General features: G+C 38.6%; 1 protein-coding gene across 1 annotated transcript in view; it reads right to left on the bottom strand.

Annotated features, from left to right (window-relative positions):
- The window catches only part of COL4A1 (collagen type IV alpha 1 chain), a 124,257-nt gene that overhangs the window by 13,628 nt on the left and 83,426 nt on the right, over positions 1–27,203 (bottom strand). Inside the window, exons 21-45 of the mRNA XM_027675104.1 lie at positions 26,392–26,556; positions 24,428–24,523; positions 23,401–23,484; positions 22,594–22,664; positions 20,333–20,524; positions 19,308–19,476; positions 18,870–18,962; positions 18,668–18,772; positions 17,041–17,138; positions 16,593–16,743; positions 16,142–16,255; positions 15,566–15,733; positions 14,919–15,008; positions 14,197–14,349; positions 11,118–11,216; positions 10,937–11,026; positions 9,961–10,100; positions 8,940–9,066; positions 8,755–8,835; positions 7,922–8,020; positions 7,349–7,399; positions 5,312–5,497; positions 4,993–5,126; positions 1,535–1,607; positions 717–788 (exon numbers count right to left, since the gene is read on the bottom strand). Coding sequence (XP_027530905.1) covers positions 717–788; positions 1,535–1,607; positions 4,993–5,126; positions 5,312–5,497; positions 7,349–7,399; positions 7,922–8,020; positions 8,755–8,835; positions 8,940–9,066; positions 9,961–10,100; positions 10,937–11,026; positions 11,118–11,216; positions 14,197–14,349; positions 14,919–15,008; positions 15,566–15,733; positions 16,142–16,255; positions 16,593–16,743; positions 17,041–17,138; positions 18,668–18,772; positions 18,870–18,962; positions 19,308–19,476; positions 20,333–20,524; positions 22,594–22,664; positions 23,401–23,484; positions 24,428–24,523; positions 26,392–26,556 — 2,901 coding nt within the window. The remainder of the gene's footprint in view (positions 1–716; positions 789–1,534; positions 1,608–4,992; positions 5,127–5,311; positions 5,498–7,348; positions 7,400–7,921; positions 8,021–8,754; positions 8,836–8,939; positions 9,067–9,960; positions 10,101–10,936; positions 11,027–11,117; positions 11,217–14,196; positions 14,350–14,918; positions 15,009–15,565; positions 15,734–16,141; positions 16,256–16,592; positions 16,744–17,040; positions 17,139–18,667; positions 18,773–18,869; positions 18,963–19,307; positions 19,477–20,332; positions 20,525–22,593; positions 22,665–23,400; positions 23,485–24,427; positions 24,524–26,391; positions 26,557–27,203) is intronic.

Genomic DNA, 27,203 nt, shown 5'->3' with positions numbered 1-27,203 from the left:
TAGGTCCAGAGGATGGGCCATGAAAATGATCAGAGGGGTGGAACAGATCTACGAAGACAGGCTGAAAGATTTGGGCTTGTTCAGCCTGCAGAAGAGAAGGCCCCAGGAAGACCTCACTGCGGCCTTTCAATATCTAAAAGGGGCTTATAAGAAAGACTGAGAGAGCTTTTTTACCAGGGTCAGGAGTGACAGCACAAGGGGCAACAGTCTAAAACAGAAAGAGTGTAAATTTAGGTTGGACTTAAGGAGGACATTTTTTTATTGTGAGGGTGGTGAGGCACTGGAACAGGTTGCCTGGAGAAGCTACAGATGCTCTATCCCTTGAAGCATTTAAGGCCAGGTTGGATGGGGCTCTGAGCAAGTTGGCCTAGTGAAAGATGTCCCTTCCCATGGCAGATTGATTGGAATTAGATGATCTTTAAAGTCCCCTCTAACACAAATCATTCTAAGAATCTATGGTTCTAGGATATTACTTAAAGATTCTAATAATGACAATACATCAGTATTCATTTTTCAGAGCTGGAGATAAATACATTCACTCTATAACCACTATTTAAATCTAATCTGATTATTTAGATGCTGATACCATGATATCTGGTTTCATATTCTATCTTTTTACACAGAATAAAAGGATGATGGAGATATCAACTGATTTGTCACAAATAACCAATTTGCCAACAACATCTGGGAATAAAGAGCAAGTTTTTATATTATACCTTTAGATCCAGGAAGACCTTGGTCACCTCTCTCACCCTTAAGGCCTGGGAAGCCAGGAGATCCTTTTGGACCTGAAGTAAAAGAAATATTTACATGAAAATTCAGTAATTTCTTGATTTGGAAGGATATGTGCAGAATAATCATGTATGACCCCATGATCCTGTAAAGGATGTGACTTATTTGCACTAGTACTTTTTAACTGTTTGCAGGAACACAGTAAAAACAACTGCAGTAAGTCACCAATGAGATTATGACTGAAATCAAATTTCTCTTACTTTTTCTCTTACTCTTCTTCAAAATTCTCTTACTTTAATAATAAAGTTCTATAAATTGTAAGCATTATGTTTTTTCTATTAATTATTTTTCATACACATGTGTAGGTGAACACCAGGACTCCACACTCAGATCTGTTACACATGGTGTTATCATGCATATGATGGTGACAGTAGCAGCAATATAATCAACAATGGAGGCATCCTGAGCCCATGTTTCCTCATATATAGCTATAACATTTGCATATTCAATTCTCAAGAAAATCCTGAAGATTCTTGACTGGTAATATCTAACAATCGATTTTACATCTGCCTTTTAAAGGAAGTGCACATTTAAAATTTGCAAAGCAAGAACAGGCAAAAGGAAAAAAACCCTGAGAAAAATCTCAAAGTTCTTGTATGCTTTCTGATGCAGTTTTTAATGTCCTGTTTCAGTACTTTGCAACAGAGAGTCAACATTCTTTGAGCATCTCTTTTGAGAGAGGAAGTATATGAAAGAAATATTTTTGCATACTTTTTAGGAGTATGGTAAGTTTTCTTCTCACCTGGAACACCTGGAACTCCTGGAGGTCCAAGATCACCCTTTGGACCGATATCTCCTGGTAAACCAGGACTACCCTGCATAAAAGAAAATGTGAAGCATAGTTATCCTACACTATTATGATATGATTCTCAAATAGGCTGTCTATTTTTGGAAACCTATGAAAAAACCCATAACATGAAGAAAATGTTAAGTTTAAGGAATGGTTATTCTCTCCCATGTTTAGATGAGATGCCTCTCCTAAAGGAACAAGTGTGACACCTTGTTCTTACTAAACTACCTTTTGTCTTACAAAGATACCAGATCAGAATAAGGTCCCACTAGCAGCATAGCTAATAAAAAAGTTCTCAACCATAGACCATATTGTTATGAAAGACAACAGTAAACACAAATCTCAGCAAACACTAATTTCAGTGCAGTCCCAGCAGACAGCTGCTATTTAGATAATTAAATGGGGTAATTCTAGACCACAGCAGACTTGAAAACTTCTACATTCACACATGGAGTGAAATTAAATGTGCTCAACAACTTACAATCCTCTGAAGATTTTTACTTTTCAATAGGGCTAAAATATTCAAGAACTTAAAACACTTCAAACACAATGCAAACTCCTCCATCCTAAACTGTTCCCCTGAAATTAATGGTAACAACTTCACTGTAGCCTCACTTTAGGGAAAACCAAACCCATATTTCAAAAGACACTGTAAATAGTCATTCAAATGACTGCTAATTTCCTTTTCTTTTTTTGTCCGTTGCAGATCATCTGCAAAAACTTTGTAAATACAGCTTAGAGTTTCTCCCTGGCTGAAGTAATATGGCAGTGATAGTCCACTATATAACAAAATGTGGAACGGGCAGAGGAAAAAAAAAAAATCCCTTTGCTAACTAATCTACCAATCAGAGACTGGAGATGTAAATTGAATATTTGGTAAAAATAATACGAACAGTAGGATGCATCTTATCATACTTGCAGAGCAATAGAATAGGCACACAGGAGCGACTTTTCATTTAATGCAGGTTAGATGTTGATATTAAGGTGAGAAGAATGGCTCCCTACAAATGTCTGATTCTTTCCACTGACTATAAAGAGAGTAGAGATGACTAGTTCAAAAATGGATGTAAACACTCCCAAAGTTAAATAAAAGAAATGCTACCCTCAATAGAGCGCTAAGGGATGCACGAATGAAGAAAGATTCCCTGGTTTCCTTCAGTCACAGTATGCAGGATTGTTTAAAGAAATGGCCATCTCTTTGTATCAACATGTGAACTTCTGAAGCACAAAACAGGAGAGTTAACATTCACTCAGTCATGAGTCAATCACAGTAAAAGAAGGGTTTTTAAAAAAATTGTTTTAGGTTATAATTACAAAATGGATTTATAAGAGGAATTTATTGGAAATTTTCCATCAAAATACTTTTTCCACAATAGTATGCATTTCTTAAATTTTTTTTTCCTCATCAGATATAGCTTGGCAAACAACATTTTTGGATGTGTTCCAAACAGAACAAAACTATTTCAGTTTGTGAAAATGATGAAAATGTTTCTTCTCTCATTTCAACGTTAAAACAAAGAGAAAAAAGCCATAGGATTAGCATTTCACAGTCTAACTTCTGCAGTCACTTTTTTTGAATAGGATTTTTAAACAGGCTGTGTCACCCATATAGTAACAAAATCTCTCTTCTGATACAGGCTACTGGAGACCTGTGTGAGCAATTGAGCTGTAATCAGTGCAGGAGCCTGTCACACTGGGGAAGATGAAGACATTAGAACCTCATCTTAGTATGTATCACCAGAGGAAGTTAAATATTTAATATCACTCTCATTGCAGCATTTCACACCGAGTTAACAACCTGCTATTATGCATTGTGGCTCGAGGATAGTAAAACATTTTCTTCTGATTGAAGGCATGGAATCAAAATCCTTAGGCATTTCCCATTCCTGATAAACCAACAGTATTGGACTAAAATATCAACCTGTGAAAAGCTTTACAATTTCCTGGGGCATAAAATGTTAGCTTTCTGCAGAAGTACTGCAAATTCTTAAACAAGAGAAAATACACTGGAATATTATTTTGGAATTTACTACCTTCAAAGCTGGTATTGTATGCTACAATATGGTATGAAATATAAAAAGATATGAACACTGATGCAAATGTCTCTGTGAAGTGACACCTGGACACAGAAAAAGATGCAGTAGATCTTTGCATTATCAAGGATAATGTGGACCTTTAAAGACTTGATTTTCATATCAGGACCTAATTCCTGAGTCTTTCTTCCTTTTGTACACTAGGAATTGTCGAGTCACACCTACCTACTTTTTTAACTCTTTTTCCATAAATATTATTATTATTGTTATCATTGTCTTTTTTTTAAAGTATAATCATTAAGGTTGGAAAAGACCTCGAAGATCATCAAGTCCAATCTTTTTCAACTCAACACTGCCATGTTTACCACTAAACCAAAAACTTCAGTGCTATATCCACACATTTTTTGAACACTTCCAGGGATGGTGATTCCAGGGATGGTGATTCCACTACTTCCCTGGGCAGCTTGTCTCAATGCCTGATCAGCCTTTCAGTGAAGAAATTTTTCCTAATATCCAACCTAAATCTCCCCTGGCACAACTTGAGACCATTTCCTCTGGTCCTGTCACATGTTACCTGGCAGAAGAGGATGACCCCCACCTGTCTACAACCTCCTTTCAGGTAGGTAGTTGTAGAGAGTGATAAGGTCTCCCCTGAGCCTCCTTTTCTCCAAGCTAAACAACTCCAGTTCCCAGTGTAGTAGGAAAGAGAAAACGACAAGTTGAAAAATAGAGCATATTTTTCAGTGAAAGGCATCAGACACTCCGAGAGAAAGACTATAGAAGACCAATTATTCTGGGTGACTGTCCTGTTCTATTTCATTCTTCCTAATATCCACAAAAGAGACTATTTTAGGCCAGGGGAAATGAATAATATATGACAACGATGTATTAATAGCATTGCCTGTTTGTATTTCTAAATCAGAGGCTATATTTCATCATTGACTGTAGTGAAAGTGCACTTTATTTGAAAGCTTTCATAACAAAAGCAAACAGTTCAGGTATTTTCAGAAAGCAATTTATCACAAAATATGCCACCTTTAAAATTAACTACTAATGTATTTTCAGAATTTATGGATGCGTTGCAGCCATCCTGTACTCTTAAAACACTGTAAATTGTATTTTGAGTGTTGTATGTTACCACTCACTATCTATAAATTTCTAATATGTTCATTAGCTCACTGGGACTTATTGGTAGGCAGCCTTTCTAAGGAGAGAAATGAAATGTTTTCAAACTGACTTTACATCGTCAGCAGTAAGTCCAAAGTGACACTGAACATAAAGTATCACTACTTTGAACAGGAAACTCTATGATTAATATATCCATTGATTACAAGAACCAACTTTCAGCAAATCTGGAGTGTACCGAAAGCAACTTACTGGCAGTCCCTGGAAACCCGGATCACCTTTGATTCCTGGACCCCCAGGAGTCCCTGGCCAGCCATTGCTTCCCTGTTCTCCTTTGGCCCCTTTCTGACCTGGAGGTCCAGGTGGCCCTGATGGACCTGGTAAACCTACAAGCCAGAAGAGAGTATTTAGCGTCAAAATTTGTGCAGAGCACAAACTACCTATAAAGAGGCAGTTTTCTCTGACCTGTGAGAAGAGGAAAAACAAGGATATGCAATATTGATTACATTATTAATTAATTAGGTGAGCTTTGATGAACATCAGTACAATAATACTAAAGATAAAGAATTACCTGGAAGACCTGGTTGGCCTTGGGGTCCTCTGTCTCCTTTAGGGCCCTCAATTGCACTTCCTGGTAGTCCAGGGAGACCTTGGCTGCCCTTAGGGCCTGGTGGACCTACATATCCTGGTTCTCCTTTCAGTCCTGGAATCCCCGGACTTCCTGGGGATCCTGGAAAACCCACTTCACCTTTTGCACCTAAGATTTGAAACAACCACAGAACATGATTAGAGAAAAGATCACAATGACTGAAATCTTCTGCTTTACTATCCACTCATAGTAAGTTCTATTCCTAATCAAAACATTGATTTCATACATTTCAATAAAAATGCAAAACTTTATAAAAACTGTATTATTCTCCACATTATGATATAAAGTATGAGGAAAGTAATTTAACTGACATACTTTTCCTTATCTAAAATAATCACCAGGCTATTTTAAGTCACTCTAAAAATAGATTAACATTCTCTCTCAGCATTTCGCTATCACTCCTTATACAAGGATTATAAAGCCCCCAAAACCTTACTGCATTACAATTATTATTGTCATAGCCAAGTAAGGGATGTTTTGCTTGACTAAGCACAAAATGACTTGCTCATGGAGGAAAATGGAATACTTTTTTCTTTAAGATCTAGATTTAGACATTTTGTACTTACTTTCAGACTTGTGCAAATATTTAACAATTGCAATTCAATCTAATTTCAGATCATGATTGAGCAAAAAGAAGATAGAATAGTTGGTGTAAGTACAATAATAAGAGAAATAAAATTTATAAAGAACACTATCCCTAGCCCTTTCCCTGAGCAGAACAAAGTTTTTAAATACTGGACTTGTTTCTTTGGAACTATAATGCATTTGGAACACAAATTATGTCAGCTGAATATATATTTACTCTAAACCCAGATCTTTTTAAATGAGGTAACATATTGAGAGATATGGGTAGGGTGAGAAAAGTGTTGTCATAATCTAGCATTTTACATGCCCTACTGAGTTATGATTAGAAAATTTATTTTATTAAGTTCTCTAACATTAGGGCTTTCTCAGCAATTAATGAATGCTATTTGGCTAATACAGTAAATGAAATATATTCTAAAATTCTGATTTATCACTTTTGATTGCCCAGACAAGTTTCCTGTATTTATAGAATGAATGAGTAAGGTAGGGCATTGATATTTAAAGGTATATAAGTTCTTCAAAATCTGCCATGTCATGTTAATTGCATAGATGTACTTGAATCATTTGTGTTTTCTGGATGGTTAAAATTGAAAGTCCTGTAACAATTTCCTTTAACAGGAACAGCTTCATAATTCTTCACTACTGTATCTATTGCAGTCTAGTGCCTCAGAGATACTTATGAGCATGGTGCATTACAGACACCTTGAACAAGCACTGACTCAAGTCAATCAAGCTGTTGTCACAGCACAGTGTAGTGACCTGAAACTGTGATAGCTTTGTGCCTGTACCTAATAAGCTAATAAGTCCTGAGTCCAAGTAATAACAATTTCCAGTAAGATCTCATCAGGTCTCTGCTATCTTTTGCATCTCTGCACCATGCTCCTGTGCATAGGTTAGACATGCTCTACTGAGCTATAGAAAATAACTATTTTAGCGATTAATAAATCTGGGCCGCAAAACAGATTCAGGAAAAAAATTACTACAGTATCCTGGCCACTAAACTACTACCTATAGCTGTCTGGTGCACAGAGCCTCACTAGATTCTGATTCTTGCAGAATTAGTAGGAAAACAGAAATACTTGGGGTCAAAAGCACAGCACACAAATACAGGTGTTATTTATATTACCTCATCACAGCACAGCTTGCAGTAAATTCCACACTATGAATAATTACCTATTTTAGGGCATATCTAACTCATGTTCCAAGATGTTGCCACTGTAATAGAAATTAGTATTTGAGCCTCTCAGAGCTTCTGCCTGCTCTGAGAAGGTATAGCATGTAAAAGAATGAAGCAGAAAGTATGTCTGCATTACAGAGTTATGGCTACAGTATGTTGGGAGGGAGGTTTGCCTCTTGTTTAAATAAGTGTTTTACCTTTATCTCCCTTTGCACCAGGAAATCCGGGAAGTCCTCTACCTGGAAGACCTGCAGCATAGAAACAGCAAGAAATTAGAAGATAGGAAAGTACTTAAATTTAACCTGTAATGAATAAAAGTCTATTAAGCAAATAAAAACTTCAAATAAATGGCTTATGCAAAAGTTCTTCAGGGCAGAGGCTGTTTTTGTTATGCGTTGGTATTGTATTTAGCACAATGGGTCCTGTATGACTGAAAACCCTACCCTAAATAAAGGCAAGACTGTTCCACTATTTCACAGCTAAGTTGCAGGCTGAAATTAATGCCAAAACACAATTCTTTGAAGTACTGCCAGTTTTTGTGAAAGAAATTCTTTCAAGACTACATTGATTAAACACATTTGCTCTTCTAAATGATCAGCTTTACAATGATGGATGACAGTAAGTAGTTTGCAAGACATCATACTGACTTTATTTTCTAAGGTTTCATCCAAAGTGCTTCAAACCCAGCACACACTTCTACCAGCTACTCTTGTGTAGCCTGTCTCTGTGCCTTTTCGTGCCACATAAACTTAAGATGACAGTCACAATACCTTGTTCACCCTTTGCACCAGCTGCACCTGGAATCCCATCATAACCTGGTTCACCCTTCTGACCAATGGAACCAGCAGGACCCGGAGCACCAGGTTCACCTGAAAAATCATTGACATTTTCATTTCACCTATGACTTTTTCTTTCCTCTAAAGAAAAACTTAACTTTTCCTTTTGCTCCCAGAGAGACCTAGCACACACTGCATGATGACTCAGGTGTGACTTTTCTCTGAGGTTATTTCTGAATTAAATCAGTCTGAGACATGGTTTGAGTATTAAAGATTTTGACATAGCTAATTATCACGAATCTCAGTGAGTTTAGAATGAAGGGATTCCAGCAAAGACTTGTAAATAGCACAGTCCATTGTCCAATAAGATGATGTGTGCTGCAGCCAGAAAACTGAGAAGACTCCAAGATCAAAAATGTTATCATATTCTTAACAGCAATGGACTTACTCTCCTCCATACTCTATTTCCTCTTTAACATATGTGTAACAATGCTAATGTGGTGATTCAATTTTGGACATATAGATCAATTGTATTGTTTTTAAATTAATTCAGAAACAACAGAGCTAATGGCTATAGCAACAACCAGTCTTGTGGAAGCTGGTAAAATCTATTCCTCAAACAGCGCAAAAGAAGTATTAGCCCCCCACTACACTGACTCAGATTTACCTTGGAAATGGCAATGTCTTATTTTGCTTATGAAGTGAATAAATGTACCATGAAACATCTGAACCAAAATGAATGTAGAATGCTACAGAATTTGTTTTAGCCACTGTCTGGAGGTGAACAATACTTTAAATAGCATTTGGTGTTTTATATTTCTTTTTACCTGGTTCTCCTTTTAAACCTGGAATGCCACTTAAGCCAGGAAGTCCTTTTTCACCCTTTTCTCCATGGCGGCCAGGACTTCCTAAAGAAAGGAAGAAGACATGGGTTTATGTGTGGGATATTTTGTATAAGTTTCACTTTAATTTTTCACTGCAATTTCTGTTTTATAAAAGCATAAACACTTGCCTGGAAATCCTGCCATGCCAGGGGATCCTTTGGGACCTGGGGCACCCGGCATTCCAGGAATTCCTGAACTACCCTTTTCACCCTTATCTCCAGATAAACCTGGACTACCCGTTCTTCCTGGTTCTCCCTAGAAGAAGTAGCACATATAAAATCCACACATTAATTCCGAAACAGTTTTTCCTTTTTGTAATAGTAGATGTCGCCTCTCTTAACCATCTGACTTTTAAGGAATTCCATTCTTTTTCCATTTTGAAACAAAGTAATTTAGGATTAAATATGGCATTAAATTCCACTATGAGAGTTTTTAACTCTTCTAGCAATTGCTTAATACCTACATATGAAAATGAGCAGTTTCCTACGCATTTTTATGACTGTTATACAAAGTCTTTTCCAAATTAGCCTCTTAACTTACTTATTACACTTCATCATCTTAAAAAAAAATAATCTTTTTTTTAAGTCTTCAGCAAGTTTGCTACCATATTAGTTAGTATTATTTTTACAAGTTTTACTTATAAATTCATGATAACTGTCATTGTACAGCTAGGAAAAGGAATATGAAACACATGAGAATCCTTTCAGATACTATTAGAGATTAAATTAAACTTTATAGACAGTATTAATACAGTTCACTTTTCATTAATATCTGAGCATTGTATAGTTTTTTTCAGCTTCCCAGTGTCTCTGTAAAAGTACAGCAACGTTACTTTTGTGTGATTATTTGTTCTGTTTGTAAGATGCCCTTTTCACGTTATTTGTTTAGTGTTTTTAAAAGTTTTTCTCCTCCCCCCACTTCTAGCACTGTGAATTAGCCTACTCTGAAGAGAGAATAAATAAGAACCCAGAAGATAATGGTCATCAAACAGAATGCATCTAAACCTGGGCATATGTACACCTTTCAAGTTTCTCATAAGATACTTAAATTAGCATAATAGAAAATATAATAAAACAGCTTAAAGGGCAATAGCATCTTTTCAAATGAAGTGCTTGGTAGAGACAATTAAATCCTTAGGGGTATAAATACCTTCTCACCAGGAGACCCCGGAAATCCAATCCCAGGAAACCCTGGTGCTCCCTTGTCTCCTTTTTCACCTTTTTGCCCAGGGAATCCTGGTGTGCCTGGTGAACCTGGTACTCCAGGAAGACCCTTTTCTCCAGGTGTTCCTAGGAAGAGAAAAGGAAAATGGGCGCATCAGAAGCAGTAGTATCCTATCAGAGTTGACAATGATTTTTCAGTGTTGCCTTAGCTATTCAGAGCTACAAAAGCAAGTAAATCAACTTTTGAGATTCACTCTCTAAATGGGACTGTTTATGGGATGATAAGCTCCCCTCACAAGAAAAGGTCATAATCTTGGATTTAGAGCTCTTGCTAAAAATATGAGCTGAATAAAACTTTATTTGAATAATCTCTAACAGGACTACAGTAACAAACAGACTCTTCTGTAGCATATTTTTTTGTCCTCTTTCACCCTTTCAGCCTTTTACCTTTGATTTCCTAAATATGCTAGACACAAAGCCATCTGAAAGGAGACAAAATTTATATGCTGAGATATAGGTTCTTCTCCATTTTATTCTTCACCAATCCCCTCCACAACAACACTCTTCCCAGATCACTACAGTTCGTAATTAACATGCAGTACACAGCAATTCACCAAACTTTTTAGAAGGGACAAAATACACAAGCAGTTTAATGCAGTTCACACAATAGCAGAGACAGAGACAGACAAACAGGCATCACTTGAAAAACTGTGTGCCTGAAACAAATACACAAATCCTAAATATCAAGCTAAGGCATTTGCATATAGAAACTTAGGAGACCATCCTATTCTTTGCATACCACAATAGGATTGAAATTTAATGTTCCAAAAGCCTAAAATTCAGTCCCTGCAAATAGTGCAACAGTTTAGTAGATCAACAAACAAATATTCCATACAATTCTCCCATAATGTCCTATTTTAACTTGAGGAAAACAATAATAAGAAACTTCCAGCGATCAGTACCTGGCAAACCCATTTCACCAACTGATCCTTTTTGTCCTGGAACTCCTGGATCCCCTGGGTACCCTGGGGGGCCCTGATCACCTTTTGGTCCTATGGACAACAGAGAAATTAAGAGTCCCATTAGTTAGTAAGGTTTAAAATACCTGACAATCAGTCTCTCTGCTGTTAGCTTCAGACATACCTGGTTGTCCTGGAGTACCAGGTTCACCATCCTTCCCTGGAATTCCTGGTTCTCCATAATCCCCACGTAGCCCTTTTTCTCCTGTTGCTCCATGGTCCCCTGGACATCAAGAAGACAAACACAGTGAGATAATTTTATCAAAATTTATTGTAATGAGATATAATAATTCCTCCAGTTGATTTTTGATCACTGCTGCTTCTCTCTGATGAACAAGGAAATGGCTGAGTAAAACACAACTCTCCAATCACTAAACCAATACTGAGGAAAGGCTGCAAACTATCACAATTTTACAGGTGTCTGTGCAACTACAAAGCAAGTTATATCTTTAGAAGAAATTGAAATCAATGTCTGTTTGACCTAGATTAATGAGTTATTTGAGAAGTGGCACACTATATCAGGTGTTAACAGAAATTACTGATTTGACTGTTCAGCTCTCTAAAAAGGCACATGAGAACAGCTAGTCCATAGTCAGAAATTTGCTGTTTTCCCTGTTCCATTTAATGCTAAAGCACCTTCACCATTCCAGAAGGTTTGACCTCTTATTCTGTGCTGAGCCTCTTCTCCAGCTTTAGGTCCACACTTTTTGGTCATAAACATTCCTGTTAGTGTTGCATATAGCTGCAGGAAAACAGGTTCGTGAAGACAGCTCACTGAATGTTTTTAAGTAAGTGGCTTTTATTAAAAACATTTCAAGATGTCCAAATCCAATTTTTTTCATTAAACATCACTGACAATATGCCATAAAAATACTGCGTCTTCTCCGCACAGTTTGTATTTTGGAAGCTTTTAAAAACATTACTGTGATATTCCTGTCTAGAGAAATGAAGGCAGCTAAAATATCAGCAAGTTATGGAGTATAACTAGCTTACTTTTCTCTGCCGGTACTAAGTATCTTTGGCTGAAGAGGACAATATAAGAGCAGAAATTTTCAGGTTGGAATCTACCCTCCCAGGCTGTGTGAGCCAGGGCAACATGTAGACTGTCAGAAAAAGGTAGGGCATACAAGTTTGCAAGCATGCATTATTAGAGCAGGTGAGATTAAGAACTTAGAAACGAAAGAAATTAACCATTTGAATTTCTCAGCAAAGGTTCCTTTATACATGTAACCAATGTGCCAAATTCACAATTCTGGAAATGAAATTAATTATCCTACACGCCAATAGTAGACAAGAAAATATAGAAAAACAACCTATGTGGATTTGTTATAAAACTTTACATACCAACATATATATCAAGATCAGAAACTGTAGCAGTAAACCTGCATTATATGGGAAAACTGTGGTTTAAGCATGTTTTAAAATGGCTTTTTTGTGGTCTCTGCTAACTCATGTTTCTTCTTCCCAAAATCCCCCACGGCCAGTTCTTATCTCTGTCTCAGGAATGTCCTGAGAAGATATCAAGAAGTCTTCTCATTGGTCTCTTGTTAACCCCTTCCTTATTTGGCTGTTCCCTGCCTGATTGGTGTTTTGTAAGACCCCTTACCTTACATGGTCCCTTTTGACCCTCCCAAGAGCTTTATAAACCCCTAACCACAATAAACTCCTTTTCTCGCCTCCTCTCCACGTGCTGTGTGCTGTCTCTCTCCGGCTGCCATGGGAACACATGGATGGGGGAAGGGGTGAGCACCTAACCCCTCCATGCGTCCAGGACCCTGAAGAAACCCCTGGAGCTGGAGTAACCCCTTCCCTATCCACCTCAAGCCTTCGGAAATGGAACCCCACAATGGGAGGAATGCACCCAGAACAAACAAGCAAGAAAAAATAATCTAGGTGAAATCTTTATAGGCTTTAAATACAAAATGCTCTTAGAAGCTGCATCTCATCTTAAAGGCAGATGTACTCCACAGCTGCTCATGCCACTGCCCACAGTCCCTGGCTGTCCAAGCTGGGAGGTACTGTTTACCCACATGCCCAGGTTTCTCTGAGACCCAAGTGGAACACATGAGCTCAGGTCTCATTCTGACAAGGAGTCAGGACATGGAGATAAGAGGTAACTAGACTGGGAAACTCTCCTGTTTCCACAGTTCAAACATAACATAGTATAGTTATTGGTGATTCATGGCCAAACTGGAAAGGAGTCTCAAGTGCTCTGTCCTGGGCCCAACAGAGAACATACACTGATGAAATGTACAGATGACTCTGAACTGGAAAGTCTTGAAAAGAGGACAGGATTAGCTCTCTTCCTACTCTACACTTCTATTTTAACTAAGAAAGTTAATATTTATTAAAAACATGGCATTTTAAAATTAAAAGTAATTTTAATAAAAATATATATTAAAATATTAATATTAATATCCTATTAATTTTAATAAATCAATTAATAGTAATTTAATAATAATTTTATTATTATTAAAATATTAACAAAAATTATATATTTTAATAAAAATATATAAAATATACACTATTTTTCTTTGAAAAGAAAAGTAGGAAAGAGAATGATCTTAAACAACTGATTTTTCATGTAGCAGTAAAAATAAAAATCCAAGAAGAATTTGTTATCTAAAAAAGCTAATAACTCTACCACCACAAAGTTTCTGAAGAGATAACTGATTGCCTTTGTCCTGCTTATTTCCAGATCTTTCTGAACCGACATAAGTTAATCTCTTGGTATGAGTAGCATACATGTGTTTCTTTTCTGAATTTTCTTCTGGTCACAAAGAAATACGTTTGTCATACAAGGCTGCTCACTTTTTTTTTACACTTTTTAGTTAATCTTCATGGCCACAACAGGGTTTCCACTATATGTTTTATGTGAAAGACAGCTTTTCTTTTCTGGAAAGCTCTAGTTTTCACTTTTAAAATATATTTTCTTTTGAGAGTCTTCTTATAAAAGAGGTAAAATTGATTTTATAAGGGCAAATCCAACTTTTTCCATTCAACCAAAATCCCTTTGTTCTGTGATTATTCTTTGTTTCTATGGAATTGAAAAATACCAGAAAAATATCTGCATTTGCTGTATGAAATTCTTCAATCTTATTTTAAAAACTGTTGTCTAAAATTAAGACAAAACTGAACTCAAAGCACTACTGCTTGACAATATATGTTAATTTCACTTATCCACAGTTAGAGACTAAAGTTACCTTTTTCTCCTTGTTCTCCCTTCTGGCCTTTGAGACTAACCATGTCCATGTTGTCTATCGTTCCAGGTTTTCCTGGGAGACCAGCTTCACCTTTATCTCCTTTGACACCAGGATCACCCTGAGGTCCAACTACACCTTTGAAACCTGGGCTACCTATAAAGGGACAGCACTGAATATTATAACGGTATATAAAACTCTGCAAAAATACTTAGTAGACAACAACAAATTAAATTAGCTATTTATTCAAATTCTGAGCACCAAATACCATGTCTGGAACATCTGCTATGAAGTTTTTCTTATACCAGGACTTCACAATAGCTCTATCAGAAAGTTGACATATTTTTCCCACTTCACAGCCATTAATTTTAGACTCTTGAAACAATAAGGACAGGAGTTTGGCAGTAATACAGAGTATTATCTGAAGCATTTAATTAAGATCTTCGTGCTGGCTTTTTATAATTTCAAATACTGTATTTTTCTTGGAGCAATATCTATAGCATCCCCACACCTAGTAAATCCTTGCATTGTTTAAGAATGTATCAAAAACCATGTCTTGGTGCCCAAACACCACTGCTGCTAGGATATGGCTTTTTATAGTGTTTCTAACTTACAGGAAAGCTTAGTCCAAACATACTTCTTATATTTGCTTACTTCTAGACTTATCTTGTGTTCTGAAAAAGGTGGATTTTACAATTTTGATTTTGAGAAAATCTCTCTCTTACCTTTTTCACCAGGTAATCCTCGATCTCCAACTGGTCCAGGAGTTCCTGGCAATCCAGGAGTTCCCATAACTCCCATTTCTCCTTTGGGTCCTGAAGCCAAAGTGAAAGAGTGAATAACAGAAACAAACCAAGCAGTGCAAAGAAGTGTAAGAAACAGAATTATTTACTGCCTATCATATTAAGATTTGCACTACTAAAGGAAAAATGGGACAAAGAAGATGATTAATCTAAAACAGCCTGATAGAGAAAACAACAGTAAAAATAGTGTTATGAAAACCAGAAAAAGCACAGTTTGTAATGGGTTTTTGACAAATTCTTAAAACTTCTTATTACAGCAAACAATGCTGTCATTAACAAAGGCATTATTAGAACCACACTTGTCACTAAAACTGCAGAATAATCCCCTTTTATTATTACAGGCTAAAGGCTAGTTCATACAAGCTGCTGGATTTGATTCACTGAAAAACTTCAGTAGCAGTTCAGTTACATGTGCACAGAGTTGCTTTGCTGAGGTCAGTCCATGTGTTTTCCCAAGCTTGGGCTCTTTGATGGATCAATTCCTCACCAAGTGAAAGGTAATGCTACCACAACTTAATAAAATAAAACAGTTGTCAAAGATGCAGGTTTCTGAAGGAAAAGATGTTTACCTGCCGATCCTTTCAGTCCAACAGCCCCTTGTGGACCTGGCAGGCCGGGTAACCCCACAGAGCCCGGTACCCCCGGCTGGCCCTGGCTACCTTTGTCCCCTTTTGGTCCTGGCATGTCCAGACCTGGGATACCAGGGAAGCCCCGTTCTCCTTTTACTCCAGGAAATCCTGGGAAAAACAGAAGATACAGAATTAGTCCTTAACAGAGAACAAGGAACACCATTAACAAGTATATCTGAGCATGTACACCTGTGGATCACAAATTACATGGCATGGAGAATGAAGATTCAAAGGCAGACAGCAGAACCAGTACCCATTTTCTAAGAGAGGCTTCGAACTCACATCTATCACCCACCAATGACTCAAGGAGACCAAACCAAATGGCAGGCATCCTCTCAGGAGGCCTCGCCCCACGTTTTGGACCAGATGGAGGAGGTCCACTGGCATGTGACCCCATCCACCCTCACCAAGCTCACGTTGCAAAACAGTTCATGAGCAACACTTTTACTAGTGTCAATATCCACTTATGGCAAAATTCTGCTCCTAAGCACCATCATGGGAGTATTTTTCTCTCACCTGGTGGTCCCTGGGGTCCCGGTTGCCCGGCAGGTCCTGGCAATCCTGGAGGGCCCAACCCTGGTGCTCCTGGAGGTCCCTGCAAGCCTTGGAGACCTGGGAGGCCGGGGTCACCTGTGGGAAGACATGAGAGACATAGATTGAGCATCCTCCAATGCTGTTTGACATCTTGTTTGCTGAAGATGCCAGACAAGGTGCCTTGGAAGCATGTGGCCAACAGGACTCCATTCAGCTTCTAACACCTCCAGTCTGGGCTTGGAGAAAGGGCTCCTCTTTGCTGCTAGCATTTGCTACTGGTGGATGGTAGGAGAAAACAAGGATAGGAAAATGGGCAATTCCCCAAGATATCAGTAGGATATTTCAGTGATGAGTAGACTTTTTGCTGCGTCTACAGGGGAGTGATTTTAAAAAGAAATAGAAATATAGAGCTGTGATTTTCTGGCGACGTTACCTCTGAATCCTTGCTGTCCAGGTATTCCTGGAAAGCCTTGCTCGCCACGTAAGCCAGGTAGTCCTGGACTTCCCTTTTCCCCAGGGATGCCAGCTGGGCCAGGAGGCCCTGGCAATCCCTTAGGGCCAGGGAGACCTATACCAGGTTCACCCTAGCCAAAGAAACACAATAGATTAGGAATCAATACATCAAAACCAATATATCATTAACTAAATGTATTTAAATCATGCAGTGTAGAGCTTTTGTATAAAGCTCTATACGCGACTTTAGGGAAGAGCTATTATCCTTATAATGTCAAGCATTCATCCATCTACTCTGTTCCTTTGCATGCACAGTGGGAAACATAAGATGAAAGACAGTTTGGCCAGCTTTTAAAGAGAAGGATCTTTGCACACATTCCTGTTAACATGGGCAGTCACAGATAACAGTATGAGCAGCTGGCATCTACCTTTTGACCTTGTAAACCTGGAACACCTGGCAAACCATCCAGGCCAGGGGTTCCTGGAGTTCCCGGCAGACCAGGTGAGCCAGGCTGACCTTGGAAACCTATAAAACAAAACAAAACAATACTCACATCATTACTGTCTCTGCCTGTAAGTGACCTCTGCTGTTTCTTCAAGCCTCTAACTAACTATTCACATCCTCACAGGGAGGTGTTAAAAAAGACCTGTGTAACCTTTTATGTCAAACTTCTAGGGAAGCCAGGACTCAAATGTCCCAACAAAGATTCAACTGAGCTTTGTGCAGCACTTGGCTTCTGATGAGAAACAACCCCCCAGAAGAAATAAATGCTGAGTGTCTCCTCTTAAATTAATAGCCTTGTGGGTTCACCTCCCATCTTCCTTGGGAAAAACATCCAGTCTGCAAAATTGGGTTCCCAAAGTCTTCGTCAGAAAAGACGATTTAATGTGTCGGCCATGAGACTGAGAGATGCACAACAAAATCCACCTGTGAATCAACATCTTTTTTTCAGTAGATATCTAGTGACATCTCCTACATATCCCACTGTGGGTTGCATGCAGAAGGTTTCTGTGCTGTAGCTGGCCCATGAACTGCACCTTGGGAATGCGGGAAGGAATACTTACAACATTTTGCAAATCACTTAAAGATTGCACTCACTCAACACCAGCACACATTCAATAAGTTCAGATGAAGCTTCTCTCACAGGCAAACATCTCAGGGAGTGGGAAATACAACTTTTAGGCTAAGCCCCAGTAAAGTCATTGGACAGAGCTGAGCTCATGAAAGGGTCTTTGAAACAAATGTATTTGATGTGTCATTCCTCTCTTGCTGGCATCAAAGTGCATACAGCAATGCTTTTCCAGATACAATGGGCCTTTTCTGTTCTGCATTGTTCCAATGCAGTCTCAGAGGAACTAGAGGTAGTCACAAGGAAAAATATGCCATTTCTCCTTATTGAGTTTCCAACCCTCCCAGCTCATTGGTGTGTGGAATCATGGCAAATAATAATGAAGACACAAGAATTTTGGTGCTTGAGGTGGCTGCTGACAGCTCATTTAGTCCTAAATGAGCAGCAGCACTATGAAATACATCTTAGAAAAATCCAAAACTAGAATATGAACATTTAGACTCCCTTTAAGTTACGTGCATACCCTGTCAATGGCCATGGAAGGAAGACTAAACTTACATTGAGTCAGCTGGAATCCTAGCCAAACCACTCTCAGCTGTTTGGGACACAGCAGAGCTGTTAGGTCTGGTCCAAAACTGTTACAAGTTATGTCAGTATATTATTTTGACCAACCACACACAGTGTTTTCCATCTCTCAGAAGGGGCCTCTCATCTCTCAGCAACCTCTGTTGCTGCAATGTAAGATGCTGCACTACATCATTTTCTATTCTGGCACTAGCTATGACACTGTCTGTAGCTGCACCACCTCACTGCACAAAGCAAGTGTACATCGAATGAATGCTTATTGTGGTGCTTCTTGGCTTTCACAAGGGAGGTTCTTCAGCTGCACCTCCCAGTTTGCATGCGGCCACAGCTGGATGACAGTGTAGGCCTCCATCCATACTCCAGTTATACCAGCTCTGTTAGACGGATAACTTTATCTTACCTTTGGGACCTGGAGGTCCAGGGAATCCTATACCTGGCTGCCCAACAGCACCTTTTTCTCCTGGTAGGCCGGGTCTACCTGGAAGCCCAGGATTCCCTTTGTCACCTTTGCGAATGAAAACAAGACAAATGTAAATGCAAAGGCTAACTTTTCGGGAACAGAACCATTCTTATATAACTCAAAGATTAATAGACTGCTGTACCTTGGGGTCCAGGGAAACCAGGTGGCCCAGGAAGGCCATCTGCCCCAGGAGGTCCAGGGAGTGATACAGTTCGTCCTGCTTCACCCTTTGCTCCTGTTAATGTAAAGTTGTATTAAGTACAGGAACTGATGAAATTAAACAACGGAGTTTCACCTAGCCAGCAATATCAGTTCACCCATACCACTACAAGTGACTTGTTATGAAGGATTTTTTGTGTAAGATTCACCAGAAAACTAGGATGAACTTAAACCATTCCATTTGGCCTAGAAAATTCTTCAAGAAAACTTGCCCTCAAAGATTTGCAATTATACTGCTGAAAGCAAACACAGATTTAAATTAGAAAGTCTTAAATTCTGGTGATCCTCTAAGCTGCACCACTTCAAGGGCACAATTTTTTAAAAATTTTTTATATATTTTTTAAGCACACTATAGCATTACCTGGAAGGCCTGGTAAACCTGGGGTTCCAGCAAAGCCTCTGTCTCCTTTGTCACCAGGTAACCCTGCAGCACCTATCCCAGGAGGGCCAGGAAAACCTCTTTCACCACGTACTCCAGGGAATCCAGGCTGGCCAGGGGGACCACGTTCTCCTTTCAAGCCAGCTGTACCCTAATTTTTGGAAAGTGTAAGTGTACTTCTTGCCTGACTGGCAAGACAGAACACATCATCCTCTCTGAATATTTTGTAACTTGGATTTAGCACGGGTGTCTGTAATGTTGAAGAAAGCAGATTTTTTACTGCTGAGCTCAATGGAAACAGAACTAGGTTCCACGTGGAATAGCACATGGAAATCATACCTACTGTGTAATGCAGCTAACTGGACCATGTACACCATGTTCCCAGTGGTGGATCTGGGAGCAGATGTGAGCTCCACATTCACATCCACATCCACATCCATATCAGCTGAACTCTACTAGCGCAGGATTTTGAAGCATTAGTTTCTACCAGGAGAAAAATACGCTAGAACAGACTTGAATCTTGTCTTAACAATCTCTACTTGGATAACTGCATTTGTTCAATCATTTCCAAGAGTCAGCTAGATCATTCGCACTAGTACTCACTATCAAGCTATGAGAAAGGGAGAAAGGAATAAAACTGTTGTCCACATCTACAAATTTGCTCTATAGTCCTGAAGTAACAAGCCATACTGAATGCATTTGAGTCAGACCATTTATTTGCATGACATGTAAAAAGAAATGGTCAAAATCTAACTCCGAAATCGTCTGTTGTTGAAGGACTGTCTTTCTCACTATTTCCAGTGAAAAAGAAATCTTCCTCTGAGGAAGAATGTACTAGTCAAGGTAAGGACAAGATGTGGAAAAATTAATGAGGCCAATAAACATAAAGAATTATAGGGCACAAAAGCATGCGAATTCTGATCTGAAAGACAGAATGTATAGGACAGTATGTAAACATAAATAAACACACGGTAGGACAATATATAAACATCAAGAAACAAACATACCGGTGCTCCTTTTGGACCCGGTGGACCTGGAAATCCATCTTTTCCTGGTCTTCCTTCTCTTCCAGGAGTACCTGGTTGTCCTGGGAAACCAGGATCTCCTTTTTCACCTTTCAGGATAGAATCATAGGTAAAATCTCCAGGTTCTCCTTTTGCCCCAGGGCTGCCCATAAGTCCTGGAGTGCCAGGTGGCCCCTGTTTGGTGGAGACAGATAATGGATTCCATCTTAGTGAACTTTCATTGGCTGAATTCAGGCATCTAGGCTTTATTTATATTCAGTGGAGGGAAATAGATTCCTTGAGTAACGAACTCATACAGGTGGGGTTTTTTAACTTCTGAAGGTGACCTCTCTCTCACCACTGGTGATGAAGGGAGCTTACATAATTTCAGTGTGTTTTAAATCTAGTGCACATTAATGTCACTGAGAAGTTATGTTGCCAAAAGGGATCAGCTGAAAGGAAAGAAATAGCTTTGGGGAGAAAAGGTCTGGCAAGACTCAGTGTACTCACACTAGGAACGGTGTCAAAACTAATGTTATACTACAGGAACGTATATGCTGAGGTAGGTTTGGACAGGAAACCACAGTGTACTTAGGGATGCTCAAGTGGACTCTGACAAGATCAAATGTAGTTATGGTAGTACAGTGCTCATGTAGGAGTAATTTGTGTTACATTTTAGACAAGTATTATGCTTATGGCTGTTCTGCTTCTGATATCTGGCCTTACTGAGAGTCATGTTGCTCTGTGTCAACATAATTTACAAGTAATCATATCAGGATGCTTTCACAGACTTCCTTTATTTCTTCAAAAGTACCTAGCTTTCCTGCAACTAATAGTGTTTTAGAGTATACTGCAGACATTTCCCAAAATCTTCACGAACAACCTGGACAGAGGACTCGAAGGAATGCTAAGTTTGCCTATGACACTAAATTGAGAGGAGATGTTGACTCCCTCAAGGGCAGAGAGGCCCTGCAGAGAGACCTCAACAAATTAGAGAGATGAGCAATCATCAACCGTATGAAGTCTAACAAGGGAAAGTGCCGGATTCTGCACCTGGGATGGAGCAACCCTGAATTTCTGCAGGAGAATGAGAGGCTGGAGTGCAGTGCTGTGGAAAGGGACCTGGGGGTCCTGGTGGATGGCAAGTTGGATATGAGTCAGCAGTGCCCTGGCAGCCAGAGGGGCCAACCATGTCCTGGGGGGGCATCAGGCAAAGCATCACCAGCCAGTCGAGGGAGGGGATTGTCTCATTCTGCTCTGCACTGGTGCGACCTCACCTCGAACATTGTGTGCAGTTCTGGGTGCCACAATATAAAGAAGACATTAAGCTACTGGAGGGTGTCCAGAGGAGGGCCATGAGGATAGCCAAGGGTCTGGAAAGGAAGCTGTATAAGGAGCAGCTGAGGTCACTTGGTTTGTTCAGCCTGAAGAAGAGGAGACCAAGGGGAGACCTCACTGGGGTCTTCAACATCCTCACAAGGGCAAGCGGAAAGACAGGTACTGATCTCTTCACTCTCTTGACCAGTGAAGAACCCAAGGAAATGGCATGAAGCTGAGTCAGTGAAGGTTTAGGTTAGATATCAGGAAAAGGGTTTTCACCAAGATGGTCTTTGAGCACTGCAACAGGTTCTCCAAAGAAGTGGTCACAGCACCAAGCCTGACACAGTTCAAGAAGCATTTGGACAACACTCTCAGGCACATCATGTGATTCTTGGGGTGTCTTCTGCAGGGTCAGGAGTTGGGCTTGGTGATCCTGATGGGTCCCTTCCAACTCTGCATATTCTATGATTCTATTACTCAAAATTCAGAAAAACTGCCACAGTAGGCTGCATACTAATATTAGATTGCTTACACTACACTAGATGGCACTGTCTGTCTCTCAATATATATGTACTAAAACAGCTAAGAGTTATTGGAACAATCCACAAGAAGGTCAGGGAATCTGCATCTGTTTCCTGTGAAATCCTACTCTTAACCCAACTCCACTGCTTAGCTTGCTGAGACAGAAGGTTATGTGTCCCACTGAGTTCACATGATGAGCAAAACCAGAAATAAACCCAATATCTGACAGCTCTTTTTTTACTCTCATAATTCAACCCCACTGCTTCCTGCTTTATTTTATTAGGCATTGCTAATTTTATCATATCCTTGCACTGGTCTGTTTTTAAACAGAACTGTTACACAACCACACTGATACATCGATTATCACATGTTTTTTGATCGCATTCCTAGTAAGACATAGTATTTGGCAAGGCATTACTTACAGGTACCCCTGGAAGTCCATCAAGTCCAGGTAAGCCTCTTTCTCCTTTGAAACCCGATTGACCTGGAAAACCTTATCAGAGAGACAAAAAATATAGTTTTATTTACTACGTGCTTTTACAAATAGCTCATTGTATGTGAATTCTATGTGACCCTGAAAGTGTCTCATTCCATCCCCAGTTATATCAACATAATGTTGCTAAAGTCAGTGAAGTTTTCTGGATTCATATGCTCATGTGTTGCACGTCAGCATTCATAAACTCAGAAGTTGATGTTTCATTTGACTTAGGAATGAATTCACCTTACTATTTAGACCTATCATGAAACCAATACAGTCTTGAAACTACCTAACTCATATTAATGTTTCTGAATAGCCACACTAGAACAAACATGAGGTATAATATATTTTTTTGCATGTGGCAAATAGTACAAGAAAAATGATTTTTTTTTTTGAGACACAGAATTTGATGCTGGAATTGGGAACGTATGTATGAGTCACTGTCAAGCCTGGGCACATAAGCAAATGGTTCCCACATTATTTTTTACTTTCACAACCATCTGTGAAAATATTTGGACCACAGTTTGCAAAGATTCTTCACTATGGTCAGTTTCTGCCTCCTTGGTAATTCTTGTTGATTGTTTTGGAAATTTGGAATCAGGTCAAAAATAGGACCCTATTCCACCCTCCTTTCATTAGTTTCACAAACAATTTGATTAGTGGGACCAAAAGTAGTTAAATTTATCGTGTATGCTGTATTTTCAGAATTTAGCCTATGTACCTCATTTTCAGGTAGTTAATGAGTTTTTACCTGCTGGACCTGGCGGCCCTTGTGGTCCTGGAAGTCCAGGAGGTCCCACTTTATCACACAAGGCACAGGCTTCACCTTTGTCACCTGAAAAAAAAAAACCAACAAAGCAAATGAATAAAACTGAAAAGATTTAAGACAACTGCAAGCAGGCAGATTCAGGGGCAAATGTCAATTTATTACACTTCATGTAGAAAGAATAAAAATAAACGTGCTACTACTAATTACATGCTTCAAAGAGAACTTCTCAGTAAATCGATGTTCTCTAATTTTTTTAAAGGAGTGGCATGAAAATCAACATAAGTCTTATCCTAGGGATAATATTTAACAGAACAGTTAAAAGGGACCAGGCTGAAGAGGATCAAAAATAAGAAAAGAAATATTCAGTGGGTAAGAGAGGAAATAAAAAGATTAAAGCAGCAAAAAAGAACTTCTATAGTCAGTGTAATTTTGCACTTTCAGAAAAGCAGTAAGCAGAATGAGATTAGGAAGGATCAATCATCATGTAAATGGGCACAGCTCATTTTTTTAAATGTCCATTTATTCAGTGCTGCTAAAACACATGGTCTACAGTCCTATTTATAGGTGTTATAATTTTATCTTCAATTATATTCAAGGCAATGATTCATAAACCACTTTCATTCCCAACTCATCTGCTTCTCTCTAATTCTTCATCTCAGAATTCACATCTCAAATTGCAATGAACAGCTCAATTTACAATTCATGGGGCTATACTCAACCCTTTCCTTCTTTCCAGCTCCTCTTTCAGCCCCATGTCATCCTTTATCTCTTCCCAGCAATGTGTAGGTTAAGTGAATTGTAAGAGAAGTTCGTGTCACACAACTCAATATACAATATCCTTCTTGTATTCACCAGAGACTCAAGAAACATATTCCATGCCCATGAACTATTTATTTAACTAACTTTAAGTATACTTTCTCTGGACCCAGTCTAATTGGCCCAGCCTCTTTACATACCCAAGCTCCAGGGTACTAAGCATAAGAAAACAATCACATTAAAATATTATTACCTTTCTCTCCCATTTCTCCAGGAAATCCATCTCTTCCTGGGAGTCCAGGACTACCTGGTGCACCTGGTTCTCCCTGCTGGCACTGATCAATTCCATCTGCAATGGAAATACAATAAAGAATACTGTTTTGACAAGTGCAAGTTTCCATTATAGGGTTGCATTTATGCAGTGTCATAGCTGATATGTTACCTATGAAGAGTGATAAGTAAGGATAGCACTTTACTCTTTTATTTACTTTAAAAAATTTAACTCGGAGTCTGTATTCTGATTCCATATATAACATTTAAGAAACCCTGAGAATTACAGAGAAAAGACAGGCTCTGCCATAATAAGGTTACAAACAACTTTCGCACAAAATCCATTTTCATTGTAAGCTTTGGCTAAGAAAAGTACTGTAGGTGAAAAACTGTTGTTTTGACCCTAAGGAGAATGGAGAGTATTGATGTTCTGAAGAAATTAATTAACTAGGGTTTTGGTACCCCAACTTCTGTTTTCAACATTTTAGGAAACTTTCTAGGTCAAGAACAGCTTGTTAACATCATTTAACTTCATCATGTCAGCTTCCTGAAAACAACAAACCTCATATGTTAGGAACTGAAATGAGTAACAAATAAGAATATTTTTCAGGTTTGATATGAGAATATAAATTATGCTTCTTCTGTTTGAGGATATGACACAGGTTCTAGCCCAATATAATATGACATCCCTTTGGCCAAACCCAGCAGTCAAAATGTTAATGTGAAGTTTGGAAAACAATATTTAAAGAAAAACAAATTCTTTCCCATTATGCACTTGAAGAAAGCCAAAGAAGTATCTCGAGAAGGAAAAGAATTAATCAATGACTGAAACACACTGCATGAAAAACAGAAATTGCTCTTATTTTTAGGATGAGGTAAGATTTAGCTATTTAATTCCATATTCTACATACTGAATTTTGTACTGCTTCACTGGCAAACATGGCAACAACTAGGCATCTTCAACAGTTTTCAAACAAAGTATTTTTGATTTAGCATAGAGAATAATATTTCTTTCAATCGCTTTAAGGTACCTAAAGTGTTGTAATAGGGATATCATTCTTGATGTTGAAATGGCAATGTAACTCACAGTATCACCTGCAGCAAAAGTTTTATTTCCATAAAAGGGTTACAAACATCAGTTGTAAGGAGCTAATTATCGTGGACCACTTTAACATGTACTTTTGTTATTGCTTCATTGCAGAAAAAAAACCAAAACATTTTTCTCTTTCAAATTGCTTTATCACAACTCATAAAACATAGCTATGTAATGTTGTTATCATTACTACTAATGTTATATTTGTCACATCACTACTAGCTTTTCATTTACCTCTATAAAGCAGCATGTGTTGATCCTGACCTGGTGGGTGGCATCCCTGCCTATACCAGAAGGGTTGGAACTAGATGATCTTTAAGGTTCCTTCCAACCCAAGCTTTTCTATGACTGTATTATCCCCTAAGATAGTTTTATTTTACAATAAAAACTTCTGGCAGACTAGTTATCACACCTGTTCAGTTTGTTAGAAAGACTGATACTGCAGACTTGCGAACTGTGATATTGAAAAGCTATCTTTTATACTAAGAACAATATTAGCATCTGCTAATTTTTTAATTGGAAATCTACAAATATTCCAAGGTTGGCACAACAGGATACAGAATAAACCAATATGTATTAAGGTCAATTGTTTGATTATATTGTAACAGTCCACAGTGAACTCTGAAGAAATTTTAAAAACATTTATTTAGCAAAGAATCCTTGTCCCAGTAAGGAAACAAGTGGCCTCCTGCATTGTGGAACAGCTTTTACTTGGTCCATCAACAACTTAGTTATGTTTCTTCCACGACATAGATGCATCCTGATTATAGCATTTATAATCTTGTCTCATTTTTTTTTCTTTTATGTGCATCATTGAGACTTCATTGTGAAAAGCAAGGAAGGGCTTTACCCACCTGTTACGCCTGGAGGTCCTGGTGGGCCAGGCAACCCTGGGGGACCTGGGAAACCATCTCTTCCAGGCGTTCCAGGTGAAGGGAATCCTGGAGAACCCTTTTCACCTTTTTCACCTCTCTCTCCAGGGACACCAGGTGATCCTACCCTGTCTGGAAGTGGTCGACCTTTGGAGGGAGTAAAATGTATATGAAAAAGTGAAAAATGAAAAGACAACAACAGTATCAACACGTTTGCTTCCATGGGGTTTCAGAGAAAAAGAAAAAAGGGACTGTATTTTAATTATTGGTGATTTATACAAAATTCAGATTATATACTCACTACAGCTGAGTTACTCACTTCTGTTAGGTCCCTAGATAAACACATCTACTCTCTACCAAGTGCCTTCCTGAGATTTACTGAATTCACTTTTGCTGGATAGCAAATAGTGTCAACACAGGAGTCACCTTAGCTATTACACCTAGAAACTATTACACACTTTGTTACTTCATAATAAACCAAATCTTAAACATACCTAGAAAGGGAGAGCACATCTAATAACTCCAGTAAATAAGTAGTCAACAATGCAAGCAGATTTCAGGAACATTATAACCAAAATAGTTTGTAGGAATAATAAGCAAACAACAGCCAGTAAAGACAAGCAGTTAAACAGAGAGAAAATAACCTGAAGATCTCCTTTTAACTATTTGTACAGTCACACAGGTCTTCATATTGACTTATTTCAGTTCACAACTCATCACTAGACTTGATCACTAAACCATTTTGAGTCTTCTGCAACACTCAGATGACATGAAAGTCACAGAAATCTCCATTT

This window comes from Neopelma chrysocephalum, unplaced genomic scaffold, assembly GCF_003984885.1.
Source record: "Neopelma chrysocephalum unplaced genomic scaffold, ASM398488v2 Primary Assembly neopelma1_25, whole genome shotgun sequence".
Taxonomy (NCBI): domain Eukaryota; kingdom Metazoa; phylum Chordata; class Aves; order Passeriformes; family Pipridae; genus Neopelma; species Neopelma chrysocephalum.
This window is presented reverse-complemented; position numbering and strand designations above follow the sequence as displayed.